Genomic DNA, 20,355 nt, shown 5'->3' with positions numbered 1-20,355 from the left:
ATATGTATAGTCTATTGCCTATTAACCCGATAGGAGTGTCCTACTTTTATAAGACAAATGTATAAACTTTAAGTTATTATAAACTTTTGCGCCAATTCATTTACTCCAACTTCTCTCTTTCTGGCTTCACATTTCCTTAGAAGGCTCATGACATCCCCTGTCTTCATACTAAGAGGGTCATTGGCATACCTAATCTAATGTTAGACAAATGCCTGGAGTGGAGGTGGCAAGTTCCTTCCCTATTTCCAGAAATACTTATCTACAAATTATAGTAAAACAAAATTTAGTTTTAATACTAATTAGTATGAAAACTAATTTAATTTTAATACTACTAAATATTAGTTTAATACTGATTATTATTAATATTTTGAGGCATCTGGATGACTAAATAATTATAAGTTTTCGTACATTTTTTATAAATTATTTTTCAAAACGTATCCATGGAGGGTCAGCCTAGGTGCTATGGGTAGGCATGGTCCACTCTTGGAGATACCTATCTATGACCATGGTAAGAAACAAAATACCCGAAGAAACATATGTTCACTGAACAATTGAGATTTTTGTTTGTAAAAGCTGTTAACCGAACTTTTTCATTAATTAAAGTTTTTGGCATCATCGGCTTTTTATGAGAGTGATTTCATAAATTGTTGAATCTTTAGGATTTTAGGATATTTGTTTTCTTGATACAATAATATTAATATTAAGTAACGCAAAGTGACTACTGGTTGAAGATAAAATATTGTAATTAATAATCAATTTAACATAGTAAAAGTTATCATCAGTTTCCATGTATCACGACCGAACAACCCAGTCATAAGTGACTAAAAAACATGGGATTCAGTTTCCTTCAGCCGATAAGTTTGATACAAAACTGTTACGGCGGGTAGGGGTTCAAAAGGAACCTTTACTAGCCCAATCGTGAAAAGTAGTGAAAAGAAAAGAATATTCGAATTTTGTTATTTTTGTATTTTTAAATAAGTGAACATAATAAAAGGAACACAAAATATATAAGAATATACAAACTAGAAAAAAAAGAAAGCTTAAAACTATTACAAAATTAAATGAATTTAACAAAAAATAGAAAAAAGGTCTTATATCACCGGTGATTAATGTGGCCCTGGTTGTGGTTGTTGTCCTGAGTGGATGTTCTCGTGGAGGTAGATCGACGTGGCTAAAATGATTAAGCTGGCGCAGTGGCCAGAATGCTGGCAACTACGAGTGTGTAGTGAGGGGACGATATGTGTGTACACACTGAGATTCTAAGAAATCGTCTGTTGATTTTCAGTATAAAAACAATAGAGAGAAGTTGTTTTGTTTTTTACGTTATAAAAATCATATGTTCCTATAATCGATATGTAGACGCTATGTTGCCCGCAACAAATACAATGTAATAATGCACAGAACTCAAAGATGCAAAAAATGTGACTACCTTCAAATTAATGTATTCAATCATTTGTTATTGGAAAATTTAAATATTTCATGGAGTAATTCCTCACTCACTCACGCTGAACGTATTTACTAAATCTAGGCGCGATATGCCGAAGGTGAGATCCTTGGAGTTCAGCAAACAATCCTCAGCTAAGGGCCAAGGGTTGGGAAATCTTTTCATAACACTTTTTAAGGCTGCCTTTTTTTTTTTTTTTTTTCTTTTTTGCTATGGAGGGGTATTTACATTTTTATTTTTGGGGCATGGGTGGAAAGGAGGAGGAAATAAATGGCATTATACGCAAATAAATATGATTCTGATTAAAAATAAATTTTCATATAAAATAAGATCTATTGGTGGATACTTCCCTACCTAGTCCGAATTTCTGAGCGTAATACTCTTTAGTGAACTTATCCATGTCATATATAATGAAACGCCGGCCGTATGAGCAGATGACAGATCCAATAGTGATGTCTCGATCCGTGTAGTATTCTTTCTCTTCAAGCCCAAGTCCTAAAGGGTCCACTACGAACCTACTCTTTTCAACTGTAGGTCCTAATACATTCAACAGTGTAACTTCTTCATTGTCTCCTGGCTGGGAAATACTCATTTGCCCTTCCTAGAATCATGAATAATGATATAATCAAATGAACTTTGATACCTTTATTTTTATTAAAATTTTAAAACTACGAAATATTACACAACATAGCTAACGTTTTTAAACGTTGTAGTATTTAAAAATGATATTTTTTTGACTATGAAAAATTAAAAAAAGAAGAAAAGAAAACCCATAATTTTAGCCAAATCAATAATTAACAGATCTATATTTAGAAATTAAAACTCCTGAGAAGTTCAGTGAACATGGACCATTTCCACTGACCTTATTTTCTAGAATTTTGAAAAAAAAAAATGTATATAAAACTGTTTCTAAGTTAAAGGATATAGATTTTTTGGTAGTAGATTTCATAGCCTACTCCAGTTCTCCAGAGCAACTAACCCTGGAATAAACAATTGGAAGGACGTTTATTGGTAAGGGAAGAGAAAACCTTGTTCTTCTGGAGACCATATAGATAGGAATCTGAAGGGACGAGTTCGGGAGAACTAGGTAGCACATCTGTTGGAAAGTGATGGTCAAACTTGTAAGCATTCTATGTATGCGGGGAGTAGGCAGTAGACCTCTTTAGAGCACCTCCTTCAGTAAAATGCGATTTCCAACTGATAAATAATAGAATATGTACTATGAAGATTAAGGAGAAACGTCGTCATATTACCCTAATATACGTACAAGCACCGATTAAGGAAAAGGAAAAATTCTAAGGAATGACTCCTTGTTCGAAATGAAAATAGTATTAGGTGATTTCAAAGGGAAAGAGTCTGTCTGCATTCATTCACAATATTGGAAGACACAGTATGCATAAAAAACAAATGATAATATTGAACTGTTAATCAGCTTTGTGGCGACCAACGCGCTAGCGTTATGAGGAGTATAATCGTTCCTCAAAAAACAAAACGTAAGGAAACATTGATCTCACCAAATGGCATTATTATACAAACACTGTTTTCAGAAAGGAACTTCAATTCAATAAACGGTGTTAAGTCATCCTTCAGATTAGAGATGAGCTCAAACCATTATTCAGTTGTGGTAAAGACGAAAAACCATGTGTGGTTTGTACGTCATTGTAACGAATATCAAAGATCCAAATGAGACAGAACAAAGCCGAAAGAGGAGGAAAATAGTAATTTATAAGAAATGAAGTACAGAATCCCATCGAGCTTAAATCAGTTTATTTAAGCTCTTTAGAAGTAGACCATTCACTAAAGGATAATCATCGCGTTAAGGAGCTGAACGTACATGCTCAAAAAGAAATTTTCAGACGCAATTAAAGACCTGTTGAAGTGAACCATTAAATTTAAGAACCATTCGTTTCAATTTGGTAATGGGAAAAAAAAGAGCTATACATACTTTTTAATGATTCTATATTGCGTTAATCTGGTGGTTGGACCACATAGTCAAACTGGATACGGATAGAACAGTAAGAAAACCCCGACTTCGTATAATCTCGTGGAAGACCGAATACAAAATCGAAGTACAGCTACTTCTAAGATGTGAAGAAAATAAGACTATTGCCGACAAGGAGGACTTAAGAGAAGCGACTAAGCTAGTGAACAAAGTGTAACTTGAGGTCCAATAAAGAATGAATCAATGATCCTCAATTATAATAGGATATGTTACTTATTTCGATTCTTTATTTTAACAAATCTTTATATTTAATAATAATTCTTACCATTTAATGGAATTTTTAATTAATTCATAACTACAAAATATGAGATACCTTAGAAATTTTAGACCTCTTAATGATGAAGTAAGATTTTTCACTGTCAGTCACGTCTTTAACCTCTATGGTATTGTCACTGAGAAAATACAAGATTCTTAGAAGATGTACGTAACCGCCTTCTGTATCTTGGTCGTCCCAATAGGCTTTAAAGTTTAAAATTCTATTATCCATCTCCAACAGATTTCTGACAGTTCTGTTTTTCAATGCTTTCCTTTTTTTCTTTTGGATGTCCTAAGCAAATGAAAACTAATCAAATAAATAGATATATATTGTAAATAAGCCTACACCTATATACCTGTTTACCTCGTAACGTAAATACTTACTCCTGAGAGAGAATTGTATTACAAGTTGGGCACTGTTTAAGGAAACAGTCCGAGATATTAAAGATTGAAACTAACATTTAAATTAATTAATAGAAGATTTTTGATTGACCATGTGTAATATATTCCTTTTATTTATTTAAATTAATTAAGTAAGCATATCAATATATTTTGTTACGGATAAGTACAAAAGGGAAGGCCTTGAACAAATACAGCGTTCTGAATATGAGAGTCAAGATGAGGGCTAGAAAGAATATACAGGTCATCAACAATATAGAAAAAAACGAAAATTGAGCAACGACTAAAAAAGTAAGTAGAAAAGGAAAAAAAAAAAAGAGAAGATACTATGGAATTTTATAAAATTACTGACAATATTTGGTGGGAGAGTTTTGCTCAAACAGGACGTAAAAGGCGAACAAGTCTAAATCATGACCACTTGGGAAGGAAAATATTTCAAAATATGAAGGGGGTGGTTGGGGGTGCAGTTAAAAACTATTTATTTTCAACGTTTCGCCCCACTCTACAGGGCTAAAAAATGTATAAAACAACTAAAAATATGTTGACTAAGTAGGATAAAAAGACACAAAAAATTAAACTAAGATAGGGCTAAAAATTAGGTAAATATAAGTGAAAAAATGAACAAAATAATAATAATAAAAATAAGATGTACAATAATAAGTATATAAAAAAGACAGACTATTTAACAACATAGACTATTAGATTTAATATGAACAGGAGATAAAATGGCACCTGAAAATAGAAAAGTAGATACGAGATGAATAAAAACAAATTTTTTTTTCACATTAAAAGACACAAAATTAAGGAAGTAAGATGAGAATAAATAAAGAATAAATCAAAAATATATATAATAATAATAAATAAAGAACAATCCGCCTGTCCAGTTAAAAAACTGCAAGCGAGTGACGAAAAAGGATATGTGTGGCGGGGAGATGAACATGAATATTAATTAGTCTTTTAGTGTGTAAAAAAATGTTGTTTTTATTTACTTCATATCAATTTAAATCTATGTGTCTATGTGATTTCTTTTTAACATATACTTTTTATTGTACATTTTATTTATTTTTTTAAATTTTCCATCTTTATATTATTTTTTCACATATATTTACATAATTGTTAACCCTACCTTAGTTTAATTTTTTGTATCTTTTTATCTTAAATTGCCAAGATATTTTTAGTTATTTTGTATCTTTTTTAACCCTAGTGAAGCCCTGCTGGGTGGGGCGAAACGTTGGCAGTAAACAGTTCTTAACTATTTCCTGTTCCTTTTAAACTGCACCCCCGACCATCTTCATATTTCGAAAATGGTTATAGCCTTGACCTCATATAATCTTTTATCCAAAATATTTAAGTTGTTTTTCTTGTCAGTTATTTTCTCCGACCAAGATCCTTCCTATTTGCTTCCTTGAATGAAATATGTTGTTGAAGGCCATTCTGTTTTACCAAACTTTTTTTCCATTTGCATTAATGAGTTATCTGGCTATTTCAATACTACTTGAACAAGGATGATCTACAAAGCTACTGTACATCGCAAGTTACCATGGGAACCAAAAGTAAAAATAGTGTTCCGTACTGCAGCTTAATTGTCCAAAAAAACAAATACATCGTTATTGGTTCCGAGACAATACTTAGTTTCATTCCACACTTCGTTGTTTTTCTACATTTATTTTGAGTACTCCTATTTCTCGCTTGTAAAACTACAGCCATTGTTAAATGACAATGATGACTCCATGAAACCTAAATACAACAACAAATATGTAAAATATTGAAAATAATTAACATACCTCAATTCTTTTATTCAAGTACGGATCCTGTGGACTTGTTGATCCTTCCGGAACTGAAATACCTAAACGATTTAAAAATTTTCGAGTGAAAACATCACAGTTAATGATTTTAAACACCTTTCCGTAAAGTTCTATTTCTTTTCCGACATTTAAGTCTAATATTCCGTAAAAATCAGCTTTATTCTCCATGCCAGGAATTTTAATCTTTTGTCGTTTCATAATCACTCCTAGAAACAATAATATCATAAATGTTTCAGAAAAATTAGTTTCTATTACGAAATAAATAATTAAAGCAACTTCAAAATTGGTTAGATCTATTAAATTCACACAATATGAAAGATAGTTACTGTTTTGTTTTGGTATGTGCATAAAAGTAATTTATATATATATATATATAAGTTACGGTATGAGTCAGCTGTTATTTCGATGTCAGCTGACTGAGGAGATCAGCTGATCGAGGGTATATAACAGATGTAACGAACACAATAAAGTCAGTGTTTTACAGCAGTACAAGCGAGTTAGATCTTATTCCTTCTTCTCTTTTTTGATATTTTGCTTTTGCCAATACTTAACTTATATATATATATATATATTCACATATAATTTCGTATAATTTCAAATAAGGAAGAAGATTATCAGGGTTGCGATGTTCTGTTGAACTTAATTAGGATTAGGGCTGTTCAAGTCGAGGCTTTATGGACTTTGACAATAAGTCCCTAAAGTCAACAAATTGAACAGTTAACCCTGATGAAGTTCTACAAAGTGGGGCGAGACGTCGGAAAATAAATAGTTGATAAATATTTTTCTTCTTTTTTGACCGCAACCCAGACCATCTGCGTTATATAAAAGTAATTTATATTGATAAATTAAGAAACATAAATGAACATATCTTTTTATAATAATAAATGGTACCTTGAGGTAATCCACTATTAATGACAGGTTTCTCTACGACTTTCATCGTCCCATCCTCTAAGAAGTAAATAATTTTACAGTTCCTGACCATATAGTTGCAAAACATCCCACTCTCTATCATGGACTCCAGGTAATAAGCGTCAAAACTCAAGACCTTGCAAACAATTTAATATAAAATTCGGTAGTGAACCGTGTAAAACTCTGTACTTACATAAGTAGATACTCACCTGTTTATCGTATACAATCCAACTTGGAACATCTAGAACTTCTCCTTTTGCGTATACGGATGGCATTTCGTCAATTTCAATATGAGGAAGTGGAACACCTCCAATCCCGGGAACCAATTTTTCTGCCAAATAGGGTACTTCATTGTCCAATCTTGTGAAATGTTGTGATTTATGGAACTTCGTTTGCCCCAACTGTAGTTTTCAAGGTTACATGAATTCCACAAAATCTATTATTTTGTATAAAAATCTATCAGAAAATTAATGTTAAATTTTTAATTACTACTCTTAGTTCGGTAACTATTGAACCTAAAGAGCTCTATTAGGACACAAATTTATACTAATTTTAATTTTTGTCGTTCGGTAGATAACATTAAAGTTATTGAGCCTGAATGAAAAATGAGTGCACAATTTTTCGTACACATTCTGTTATTTATTATTATTTTTTAAAGCAGATATTATTATTCAGCATGAAATTTTCTGTCAATCGATCAAATAGTTTCTTTAAATTCACGTAAGGGAGTCAACCTTCTCGGGATACGGTATTCAATTTTGAACCTTAAAGAATGGTAACCACACGCTGCAATGTTAGCGCCTAGGGGCTTTGCGGAAGTGAAGATAAATCTGAGGGTATACACCCTTGGTCAGAGTAGGACAGGAATCATTACATGAGTAATTTAATTACATAACTGAGACCTCATAGCTAAGTACGTACATGAATGAATGTTTTAGGCGTGCTACGAATTTTTGATGGGAACTCGCGGTGTCGGATTTAAGTATCCGATGTTTTCGGTTCTCTTTTGAATTTGTATAAAGTCAGTGGCGGGGGTCTCATTTTCTGAAGCCCCACTTGACGCGGACACCGGAACACCCCGCGACGGCAATGCCGTCCCAAACTATGCACCATGCAAGCTAGAACTTGGACTGCCCTTACTACGCTACAGCCGAGGACACGCTGGCCAGCTATACGTCTTTCTGAAACCAGGCCAAGATACATGGTTTCAACATTTTCGCCCACAGTTGAACCTGGACGAGGTGAGCGAAGAAGACGTCACACACAGATAAGCCAATATCATAATAAACGAGACCACCCAATGCCTATAATCGAAATAATATAATATTTCAGCTAACACACTAACCATAGTTTGCCTCTTCAGGGATTTTACTTCACTTATTTAAATATACGCACGTTCATTAATAACCAGAAAAGTCTCACAATTTCGACATCCCTTTTCCACACTAAATTTAATTTAAAATTTCAACCTACACTCGGGATACCTAAAGTAAGAAACGCACAGGGTCCGATGTATACACGCGGTTCTGAATAATTTGACATGGAAATTGGAAAGGCGTTTGCTCAATCGTCACATACATACAGACGAATTATAGTAAATATCTACACACTTTATTTACCCTATTTCTGACTAGTCGGATAACATTATCAAAATCTGTAAAAATTAATTATCACAATATTTATTGTTGACGATGTTGTGTCAATTGCGTGATTATATCGTTTAATGTTTTTCATACCTTTCGTAAATTAAAAAAAGAAAAAATTGTGGAAATGTTGGTACATAACATTTACGTACATGGTAGTATAGGGGATTAAAAAAAAACCTTTATTTTATTTGTTAGAGCAGTAAAAAAGAACTTAACCGCGGACCTTAACAGGAATCTCAATTTTTTCTGGAGCACCAAACATTTTTTGGTACCCAACCTTTTCAAGGCTTTTGCCACAAAAAAAACAACAACTAATACATATCAATAAAATATTGTTAATATGAAGTAACCAAAAAGCAAAATTATAATTACTTGAAGTTTGATAAGAATCATTTTTATATAAGGGAATACAGATCATGCCTAGGATTCCACTGTATTTACTTATAATGTCAAATAACTCTAAGTTCAGAAACATAACTTAACTTCAATCCTTTTATTACTCATTAAGAGCACTTAAAAGAGACATCAGTTCTACCCCCTTTGCTTTAGGAAACACTCCACATTCCATCTTAGGTCGGCGGATAAGTAACTGGTAAATATAGTGAGAATTTTAAGTTTCAGAGGTGGTTGACCCTAGTTAAATAGGTGGGAATTTAAAAAACAGCAAAAATATATTTCAAAAGAAGGGTAGCAGCACAATGAGCAATGAGAATCATGAATACACTCACCTGAAAGTTAGTCTTTCACCTTAATTGCTTGTTTATTCTACAATAAGAATAGATATTCTAACACATCGGTTATTTCAAAAGATAAAAATAATTAGTAATCATTAAGTTAACTGCTGAAGTCACTTTAAATATCTATCAGAGAAAAATAAAATAAATATATTTTTTTATGTTCCTCTGATTGATGATTGTTATATAATATAGCCCTGATGAAGACCTGAAAATCAGATCCAAACATTGGCACAAATAAATTATTTTTTTGTTTATTTGTGTTTTTCTGCTGACTGCATCCCCTAACCATCTTCATTATATTACTGCATTTAGAAATTTATGCTATACTATAGAACGAAATTTACTTTATGGATTTTTTTTGGTTAGAAAAAATGAATTTATAATAATAAAGAATGGCTATATCTTTTAAATAAATCTAATTATATATTCATTAAATCACTACATTTTGAAATTAAATTTTCAATTAAATCATTCGATATTAAACTTAGCAAACAGAAGATATGAAAACTTTAATGAAAATTCAGTGAAAAGCTTTAAGCACAATATTCAATATTTTTGTCAAAATAATGAACATTTAATTAATGTTTCAATCAAGTTATAAAGAATAAACTAATCAAGATATTACAAAAAATGACTCATAAAATCACTAGCAATGATTGGTGTACTGTATCTTATTTTAACCTCTAACCTGACAGGTTTATATGTAATAAAATAATGGTTGCCATGATACCCTGGGTTGTCACATGCAAATGCCTCTTTCTCAAAATTTAACAAAAAATAAATGATAGAAATAAATCTGTACCCCTATAAACCATGAAGGTGCTTTATAAGGAAGTACTGGTACTGAACCAATGTTTGTACAAATATGTGATTTTAAATTTTACCACAAGTTCTCATTTATTAATAGTTATACATTTGAATTTGGAAATGAAGACAAAATTCAGAAATTAAAACAATAAGGACTATTAAAATTTTCGGATATTAAGAAAATAAAGTCTAATCAAATTTTTGGAAATTAAAGTAATAATGACCCTGAAGTGGTTGAGGTCTTGAAATAATAATGATAATAAAAAAGATGTGATTGATCAGAATTTTTCGCCAATTAGGGGACCCATTTTATAAGATTGGGTAGATCCCAGAGGACCCTGGAACCCAAAGGGTTGACTCACGGCTACAGTAACAGAATAATTATCTGCCACAGTTCAATTCGAACCCGGATCCTTGGTGTAAAAAAAAATAGAGCTCTCCAGCACTTACTTTACACCATTTTGTCTTCTTTTCCTACATGTTTAACTGGATTATTGCCATGGAAATAGTATTAATTTTTGAGTGCCACAGAATGTTTTTTAATCCAACAAGGGCGCCGTGAATTATTTTGGCCCGAGAGGGGTGGCTAAAAAAGTTTGGGAACCACTGTAGAGAAATGATACAATTATTTGTCTACTCTTTATATCAAATCATACACTTCATATACAGCATTTAATGCTGTACATATTTACTTATATGGAAATGGAATATATAACCTAAAAATAAATTTGTTGTGAACAAAAAATATTGCCATGGGTCCCTCATACCCAGCTATCATGTTGGGGATTAAAAGGAAATAGAAGGGGTATTCATGATTTTTAGTTTAACATGTTAAAGCGTGTTAAATGGAAAAAGTTATGTTAAATGGAGAAATATTTCCTTCTTTTACCATGTTAAAACGATATAACATATAACATGGTTGAGAGTCTGTTACTAGGTCTGCTAAATGGAGAATAACATCATGCAACAGACCAGCTGAGCTCGGCACAATTTTGTTAGTTGTTGTGTTAGGTTACTTGCTTGTAGTTTGTGAATTAGTATTGTTTTGGATGTTTTTAAATCTAATAAAGCGATGGATGACAATGATAACAATGTAATGACAGTTGTTAATTAGCACTTCTTGATTCTCTTCCTCACAAGTTAATAGATCAACAAGACACTCAGTAACCAAACTTTCACACAACTTCCACTTTTCCTTCAATTTAGGTATTTCGTAATAAATTGCTTTAATCAAAACTTAGAAGTACACAATAACATGAAGGTTTGGAAGGAAAGGTTATAAAACAATTTGCTCTAAAATTCCGCTAGGATCTCTTATGCATTTACCATTTAACAGGACTGTAAATAGGGCTGTTCAAAATCCTATACTTAAAACATTTAACATAGTAAAACATTTTAAATTAACCACAACATAATGAATACCCCTAGAAACTGGCTACTTAGTAAACCAAACGGAATAAAATTAGAAAAGGAAGCAAATTTCATTATATCATTTGTAATTGTAAAAGTTGATACAATTATATATATTAAATAAGAGTGGATGATAAAGCAATTACATAGCAGAATCATAATGAAATTCGGTCTTATCACAATGTATGACAATTATTTTAAAGGTTATACAATAATATTTACAATTCCAAGATCAGTATTGTACAATTAAGAGAGCAAAGTATAAAAAGAAAGGAAAACTTACATTATAATTGAAAGAATAACCTGGTATAAGTGGAAGTTCAGGACTTCTACTCATTTCTCTTTGATATTGCTAATAGTAATAATAATTACTATGAACAAGTAACTATATTCTTCTTAAAAAACTAAGCTACACACCAGTAACAAATAATTTATTGATTAACAAAACTACATCATGTATTAGATGTTGCTATGGATACATCTATTTCAAGGCATGTTTAAAAGTATTAAAATAATTGTCTATTCAATTATTGAAGATTTTTGATTGATTATTGATTCATTTTAAACAAATGATTCGTATAAAAATTAAAATAATTAACTTTATGAAATATAAACCATATTATTAATTTCTAAACACTATAGTGGAGTAAGGAAGATAAAATTTAAAAGTTGGATTAATAAATAGTGGTTTCAACAGTTAAACAGTAAGTTAAAACATTTGAAAACATAAGTTATTGAAGAGAAAATTGTATCTTATCTAAATGATAGTCATAAAACTTATCCAGAGGTTCAATTCGTTTCCTATCACAATGAACAAAATTTTAAATTAAGTTCTAATTGCTTTCATGGTAAACATTTCTTTTAAATCAATACTGATTTTATTTTAAAAAATCAATATATCGTCCAAAATATAGATGTGATCTCAGATCAATCATCAGATGAAGGAATTTGATTTAATTTCATTCAATAATTCTTAAAAAATAAATAAAAGCAACTAATTTACTTCATCAGTAATAGAAATAAATCACACAGTAAACAGATATTCTATTTTAAAGAGGATCCAAACACAATTCCTAAAACAAAACAATTTATCAGTAAACAATTTTTTTTTTTAAATTATATATTACATAAAGAAAAATTAGGAAAATATATAATTGACAAAGGTCTCAGTTATAATTAAAAAATACTCACTAATTAGAACGACTCAACCACAAAACAGTTTTGAAGAAAAAATATGCTAAACCAACAGCAAATACAACTTTGTCTCTAGTCTGACGCTGCATATTTTCTAATTCTATAGACATTATCCTTCGGTTCAATTTTGCTAACTGTCTACGTAAATGAACAACTTCTTCATTTAATGACATTCCTTCAGCAACTGTGGTGCTTTCACTACATCAAAAATATAAATAACTGGTTAGATGTATATAAAACTATAATTTCAACATACTCGTAATACTCTAGGAGTATAAAATATGCTAAAAATATTAAAACTAATGAATTCTGAAGAATTAAACACCAGAGTTAGAAGAGCAGACCACTCTCGTCAGATCAGTACTTAGGTACTATTCCATTGACCAGTTGTGGATTATAAGCTATACAATAAATTTTCTCATTGTATATTTATTCTATATGTTGTGTAAACTGTGTTTTGTATTATTTTTATATTACTTTTCACCACATTTGCTACAGAAGAAAATTCAATAAAGTATTTAGATAATTATGAATTGTACCCGCAGTAATCTGTTTCTATAACCAATCCTATAATTATTACATTATTACTGTTTTAATTATGTCACAACTGTTGACTTCTAGGTACTCAAGAAATAAGCAAACCCCAAGCAGATCCTTTTGTGAAGAGGCCAGGAATAAATTTGCATAAATACAAGGAAAATACAAGGTATTGGGGTCGCGGATTTAGTTCCAATTTTGTAGGATAGTAGATTTAGTTTCCCTGTTGATGAAGATATATGGTTATAGTAGCCACTACTCAATAATTATTTAGATATTTGCAATTGAAGATGCAATTCACTCGTTAAACTCAGTTCTGTAGCAAGCGATTACAGTGTTTAGAGTAGCAGCAACATATCAGTGTTAGTTAACCTTTTTTTTATTTTATGTCTATTTTTATGTTTAAAGATACATAATGGAGGTTAAATAAATTGGAAATGAAATGTCTTTAATGTCTAGAAACCTTATAAGAGTTTTATTTGCCATTATACTTCTTATAAGCACAGAATAATTAATAATAATAAATACTCTGCTACTAAGCTAAAACCATTACGTGTAATCATTTGCTACAGAAGTGAATTTAATGAGTGAATTGCATCTTCAATTGCAAATATCTACAAAATTATTGATTAGTGGCCCCTATAACCATTTATCTTCATCAAGAGGGTAATTAAATCTACCATCCTACAAAAATTTGAACTAAATCTATGACCCCAAGACTCTGCACTCTCTTTGTTAGCTAATGGTTTCTGGTTATAACTAATATCTACGGAAGATTGTTCGGCAAGTCTAATGTGTAAATACGAGTATTTTCTCCAGGAAGAATATTTACAGCGGTGATAGAAGCAAAAAGAAAGATAGAGAAAGAGACAAAAGTGGCAGTGCAAGAAACAATATTTCTTCTATCCTGATGTACTCTTCAGAATCACGAACTCCTACGAAGAGGCATTAAACAAGAGTTCACATGTTGAATTAAATTACAGTTCTCCGAAAGATCAAAGGAAAGACAAAAAGAGATACAGTCCATTCTACCACTAATAGGCTGAATTTTGATAATGAGCCAGCCAATGATTGACAGAAAAGAATCGGCTGAGATTCTTTGGCCATCCTATAAAATTGAAACCTAGAATTATCACCAAATTAAGTTTATCATACTAAGGAAAAAGAGGAAAAGGATGACCCGGGACTAAGTGGGTGGATGAGGTAAAAAGGACAATCTAAAGAAAGCACTTAAGTAAAACAAAAGGCGGCTGATGGAGCATCGGGAAGGGTGGAAAAGTCTTTAAGCGCATTAACAACTAAGGATGGTTTGGTGGCACAAGGATGATAGACTTGTAGGTGTGACAAGGAGTGATAGAGATAACCTACCGTAACTGTGAGGTGATTTAGCAGCCAAATTTTATCAGTATTTTCAACATACTTATAGAATTGCTAATAATATTTTTTATTTTCATGATTTATTATCTTCATTTTTGATGCGGACACTTTGGACTCACCACTGGTGGAATTTTTTTTAATTGAATTTCATTTGAAATGAATTTCTTAAATGTTATTTTGATGTATTGTAGCAGAGATAGTGAACAAATAACCACTCTGGTAACCTGCCCTACCCTGATGTAGGAAACAAACTTGCTGGTTGTGATGGTTACTTTTTTATTTTATATTTTTAAATACTGTTAATATGAAAATAAAGTAATAAAAAAGTTAAAAATCTTTTGCTTCAATGCTACAGTATATAAAGTTGTTTTTGTGTGATTAATTTCAAAGCAGACTTTTAAAGAAAAGTAAGCTCTACACCTTTTGCATTTGAAAATACTTTCCTTCCTTTTCTCATGTTTTTTGTACTGATAAATCTTCATAAACAATTTTTTGAGGTTAATAACTTCCAGTTGAATGAAATTTGTATTAAATTATCATAATATGGTACAACATTTCGGGACCACTGTCCCATATTCATGTACTTTAAACCTCATAATTTCCGATATGAAATTATGAGGTTTAAAGTACATGAATATGGGACAGTGGTCCCGAAACGTACCATATTATGATAATTTAATACAAATTTCATTCAACTGGAAGTTGTTAACCTCAAATTTTTTTTTTTGAATTGACTCACCAGACTTCCTAAAGAGAAAATCCAGATGATAAATTTTATTTAATTACAAACAATAATTGAGTATAGTAAATATATGCTTGAGATATACATTACCTAGGGATTTAAGTCTTATTTAAACATGTTTAACTGAATAGATGGATAGAGTATAAACCAAGTTAAGCTACTCACTTTAAATTGACACTGGCAGTACTCAAGTCGAGTCTACGGTCGGCATCGGAGTGAGGTTTTCGATGGTTTATCTCAACATATGCAGGGGGAGGCTGATATGCATCTTCTGGGAAGTACACTGAATCAATAGTTATCACTCTTGGAGGTGTCTGTTGAAAAAATATATATATTTGAATTATAATATAAATGAAAGAGAATAATAGAAGATATAAATTGATTTGGTTTATTTTTTTCTCATCCCCCCTATATTCTCGCATCTTTTTTAAGTATTACAATTTAAAGCCCACCCAATTATACTAGCTAAAGAAAAACTTGAAACTGTGTCGGTCTAAGCTTAAAAACTGCCATTGACACCCTAAAAATATGAGGAAAGGATCACTGTTGATCTAGATTTAATTTTTAATAAGCCAGAGGTGGCTTTCTTCTCGATTGTTATAAAAACCTTAAAACATTACACATATTTCACAGGTAAGCTTGTAAATGAATTTTTCAAAGTATACAATAATATTCAAATTTATCTATGTTATCTAAATACATGGTCCCCTTTTCAGAAAAAGATGGATATTGATATTTGACATTTTATAATCTGAACAATATTAAAAGTCAAAAGTCTGTTTGGCTAATTATGATGATTAATTACATTATCCGTGGCCATCAGTAGCTCAGATGGTTAGGCGCAGTCTTACCAATCTGAGGTCTGCTGGCAATGCTGGTCCGAATACAACCTAGGGCATTGACTTTTTTCATTGAGTGGCGGTCCTAAAAAATGATAAACTTGACCCCCAACCATGGTTAGGCACTTAGGACTCCAATGGGAGTCTTGGCCGAAAAAAAATTATAGTATCAATAAAATTCTCAAAGAAAAAATATTTTGTTTATCAATAAAACAAAATAAATTTAATAGTAGGCATAAACAAGTAAAATGAAGTATCAAAACAAAGCAATTAACCATTTGAGAACAAACAATCATATTTCAAACCTTCCTCACCTGTATAATCGCAAGAATAGCAAAATATTTTCGGCCAAATATTTCAAAATAACTACAAAGGATGATTCATTATTTCAGATATACTGCTGAAAATGTTTGACCACCACCTATCAAATATCAAACATGATTTTCATGTCTATCAACCTCACTATTTTTAAACACATAGATCAATCTTTAAATTGATCTTATTTTCAAGAAGAATAAAAATAATAAATTGCGAAGAATAAAAATATTAAATTGCGAAGAATAAAAATATTAAAATGCGGGTATAGGACTAAAAAATAATAAAACTAGGAAATATAAATTAACTGTTTATATTAAGAAAGAAAAAAACAAACAACTAAAATATTAGATATAATATGTGTAAATTTGTAAAAACGATTGCCTTCCACTCACTTTCCTCTCCTTGTCTTCATAGGATAATGAGTTAACCATATTTTTTTATTTGAGATCCCAATTTTAAGATGAATACATATCTTGGAAGACAAAATGACATCCGAATTATTAAGGAAATCAGATTGCAATATATTTATACTAATTAAAGAAAGATTTTCATCTGTACTAATTAACAGGATCAGATAATTATACAGTTCATAACCAGTATAAGTTACTAGGCTATCAAATATATGGATTCTGTTGTATTTGTACTTATCCATCTCCACCTGCGTAGTTAATAACATAAATAAATCTACATTAACAAAATAAAAAATCCACAATTATTTTCTAGGTGAAACACATATTTTTGAAAGATTTGTTAGGGAATATGGTTTACTGAGACAAAATGATCTGGCCTCAAGGGTCTCACTCAATTAATTAACTAAATATAAATATATTTAACAATTAGAACAATCATACCTAACTTTTAATTGAGAAGATTTATAAATATGAAAGATAAGTAAGAAGCAACAAAACCAGTTATATCCATAAAATATTATTAACCTCAAGCTATACTGTTTATAGAAAAAAAAAAAAAGAAGAAAAATGATCTTATTGAATTTCACAGAACGGAAATCAATTGAATTATTGTCATTATGACATATTGCTATCAGAGGAACTACAGATACAAATCTGTAAAAGTAGAAACTACCTTTATTTGAAGTCCAATCATGGAAAGAAAATTTGAAGACAACACTCGCTTCAGAAACTCTGAAAATGTAAATTGGTAGATTTGTAGAATAAAAAAAAAAAAAAAAACAAGGATCAAAATTGTATTGAAGCAGTTATTAATCAACTTTAAAGTAGTACTTGAAAAAACATAAAATTTCTATAAACTTATATAAAAATTATCTTAATAAAGAAAAAAAATTGTTAAACTGGCTTCAGGCGTTTGTTGAGAAATGGATTTCTTATTCATGGGATTCATCTAGGGTCAAGCAATGTCTAACACAATTTTAGACAAAACATATTGATAAATGGTGATAAATTAAGTAATCTAGATCAGCAACCTAATTTTAAAAAGTTAAGTTATGGAACCAAGAGAGTAGAGGATACAAAACCTTACTTAGATAATAAAAATTATTGGCAAACATCATAGCTTCTTACACCGAATAGTGATTTAATTAAGATGTTTTGATTCATTAGTCATTAAGGAACTTTTTTTTCAAAATTAAATCCCAAAAAATGTGCTATTATCGGGAACTACTGTTCAAACAACAATTAAAAACAAAAAGAAACTGCTAAATGAAATAAGAAATGCTTCCTCAACAGGTTTGGCAGAATTTATTTAAATTTTTGGCGAACAGCATTCTAATCGTTTTCGCCGAGTAATCAGGTAAAATTTTCAATGTGCAGATTTCAATAGATCTATCCATTTTATAGTCCAATATATATAAGCAATAGTACCCAGTAAATTAAATTTGTTTTAGGAAATTTAGGTCTAAAATAGAATAATATAGCCTATCATTGCCCGTTAGTAAAAAAATAATATATATCTTTTTTGGTGAAGAAAACTTGCAAATTAGAAAATAAACTAATCTATATTTTGTGCTTGTACAATGTTTTGGGATACTATACCAAATTCATGTACTATTGTAACCTCATATTGGTCATTTTTATCAATTTCCATTTTAGAATCTTGTCATTTATACATACATAGTCTATAAATGTTTTATAACTACATTATTTAAATTAACGTCTTTCATTTATTTAATAATAATTAACAAATTAATTTAAATAATGTAGTTATAAAAAACGTTTTGACTATATGTGTATAGATGATAACATTTCAAAATGGAAATTAATAAATATGACCAATATGGGGATACAATAGTACATGTATATAGGATGATATCCCGAAACATGGTACAAACACAAAATATAGAATAGTTTATATTCTAACTGGAATTTTTTTTCACCTCAAGTATTTAAAAAATTGATATAACAACTTCCTAAAAAGAAAATCCAAAATAATGTAAATCAATTAATTACATCGATAGTAGCAAAGTTACCTGAACTCTAATTATACCAGGATCAGGTGGCATAATGGAGTTATCACGAGCCATTTCTCTGGGGATTGTTCTAGTTCCAAAATCATCATTACCTAAACAAGAATCACTTACTTAAGAAATCAACACTCAATGAAATATTACTAGATTATATTAATCTTTCAACATTTAATGAAATTTTACCTTACCAATGTAAAATATATTATCATCCAATGGCTCATCTTAGCAAAACAACAAGAAATGTTTAAAATTAAATCTTTCTGTGATCAATATTTCAATAATTTAAAATGAGGAAATATTTATAAATTTAATTATTAAAAAATAATAAACTTACCAGCAACAACTATTTTTTCTGGCACATGCATTTCAAGTTTTTCAGCAGGCATCCAAGCATTAAAATCATTTTTATTAACATTTGGCATGTCACAAACTCCATCAACATTGATACGCTTAGGAACCCTCATTCTCTGGCTTATTTCAGCAGTGAAATTAGGATCATAAAAATGATCTGTTTCACCAGAGAAATGAGTGGGAGTACTGGATTTAGACATCCTAAGGTATTTCTACAACAAAGAATATTTTAGAATCAAAATAATACCTGTAGAAAAGCATTAACTATCATAACTAGTCATCATATGATAAGGGTAATCATTGTTACTCTTTGATATTAAGATAAGGATTATGTTAAAGTGAACTAATTTCCATTCAATGTAAGTCAATTAGGCCATTTACATACCTTATAAATGTAATTACAGATAATGTATTATAAACCAGCTAATGGAACATATAGTCTCGTAATAATTATAACTTTTGAGATTCACTAAATAAATAAATATAATACTAATTTGAATGGAGGCTATATTAAAATATGTAAATTATTCAATTTTATAATAAATCATGTTCATTTACTAAACTGACTATAATATTTTATGGCTTTTAGAAATACTCATTCCACAAAAATAAATTGATCATGATAAGAAATTAAAAGGTTTCCCTTAATCAATTTAACAATAAAGTGGTGAAAAAGTTTTCTCAGGAGAAAAATAAGATTTTATCACTTAAGGTATATTGTACCCTCACTAATAATAATCATCTTTAAAAAAGTAGAGTATGATAGCAAACCTAAACAAGGAAAGATAATGATTTATTCTTCATTTTGACCGTTAAACCAGTCCTATTCTATTATCAGCAAAGAGTAGCCATTAAAAAAAAAGTATTATATAGCAAATACTATACTGTCTAAAAAAAACAACTTAAAATTGAAAGTTTTCTTCGAGAAAATGAATCTAAAACAAAGTCTCTAGGAAATTACCAACCACAGAATTTCGAAAACATCAGCTACTGATAGAACCTAGAAAACTGTTAGCTCTCTGAAAACAGCAGGTCTTACTAATCAGCTGTACAAGATCTTTCAATTCAGATAACAAATTTCATCAAAACCGAATTAAAAAAATAAATAATCGACATTTCTATTTTTTATAATTAAATTGTTCG

The 20,355-nt window shown here is 30.2% G+C and overlaps 2 protein-coding genes and 1 long non-coding RNA gene across 5 annotated transcripts in view; 1 reads left to right on the top strand and 2 right to left on the bottom strand.

Moving 5' to 3' along the window:
- LOC106685962 (EF-hand domain-containing family member C2) overlaps positions 1-11,835 on the bottom strand; it is a 27,694-nt gene extending 15,859 nt beyond the window's left edge. The window contains exons 1-6 of the mRNA XM_014428998.3: positions 11,698-11,835; positions 7,024-7,215; positions 6,797-6,950; positions 5,885-6,111; positions 3,760-3,993; positions 1,799-2,045 (exon numbers count right to left, since the gene is read on the bottom strand). Coding sequence (XP_014284484.1) covers positions 1,799-2,045; positions 3,760-3,993; positions 5,885-6,111; positions 6,797-6,950; positions 7,024-7,215; positions 11,698-11,751 — 1,108 coding nt within the window. The 5' untranslated portion in view covers positions 11,752-11,835. The remainder of the gene's footprint in view (positions 1-1,798; positions 2,046-3,759; positions 3,994-5,884; positions 6,112-6,796; positions 6,951-7,023; positions 7,216-11,697) is intronic.
- Positions 11,836-11,992: 157 nt separating this feature from the next.
- LOC106685961 (uncharacterized) lies at positions 11,993-14,843 on the top strand. The gene is made up of 3 exons (XR_001343929.2): positions 11,993-12,118; positions 13,230-14,525; positions 14,714-14,843. It is a non-coding gene; the product is annotated as an uncharacterized lncRNA (long non-coding RNA).
- On the bottom strand, positions 12,439-20,291 carry Tango11 (transport and golgi organization 11). Of its 3 annotated transcripts, none has more exons than XM_067045240.1 (7): positions 20,178-20,286; positions 19,196-19,424; positions 19,050-19,082; positions 18,865-18,956; positions 15,430-15,578; positions 12,606-12,806; positions 12,439-12,487 (listed from the first exon to the last, which is right to left on the bottom strand). In XM_067045240.1, coding segments are annotated over exons 2-7 (693 nt in total). In that variant the 5' UTR covers positions 19,413-19,424; positions 20,178-20,286; the 3' UTR covers positions 12,439-12,486. The 3 variants fall into 3 exon arrangements, with proteins under 3 accessions (XP_066901341.1, XP_066901342.1, XP_014284481.1); XM_067045241.1 differs by lacking the exon at positions 20,178-20,286 and adding an exon at positions 19,984-20,164; XM_014428995.2 differs by lacking the exon at positions 19,050-19,082 and having other exon boundaries at positions 20,178-20,291.
- Positions 20,292-20,355: the final 64 nt, after the last annotated feature.

The sequence above is a fragment of the Halyomorpha halys genome, unplaced genomic scaffold (assembly GCF_000696795.3).
Source record: "Halyomorpha halys isolate HHAL.00 unplaced genomic scaffold, Hhal_1.1 Scaffold760.1, whole genome shotgun sequence".
Lineage (NCBI taxonomy): Eukaryota > Metazoa > Arthropoda > Insecta > Hemiptera > Pentatomidae > Halyomorpha > Halyomorpha halys.
The sequence above is the reverse complement of the archived record's forward strand: the minus strand, read 5'-3'. Positions and strand labels throughout refer to the sequence as shown.

Coding starts and splice junctions, on each gene's coding strand:
- Tango11 (XM_067045240.1), bottom strand. CDS start 19,412: ATGTCTAAATCCAGTACTCCCACTCATTTCTCTGGTGAAACAGATCAT. Junction 19,083..19,195: donor AGAAAAAATAGTTGTTGCTG/GTAAGTTTATTA, acceptor TGTTTTGCTAAG/ATGAGCCATTGGATGATAAT. Junction 18,957..19,049: donor TGATAATATATTTTACATTG/GTAAGGTAAAAT, acceptor ATTCTTGTTTAG/GTAATGATGATTTTGGAACT.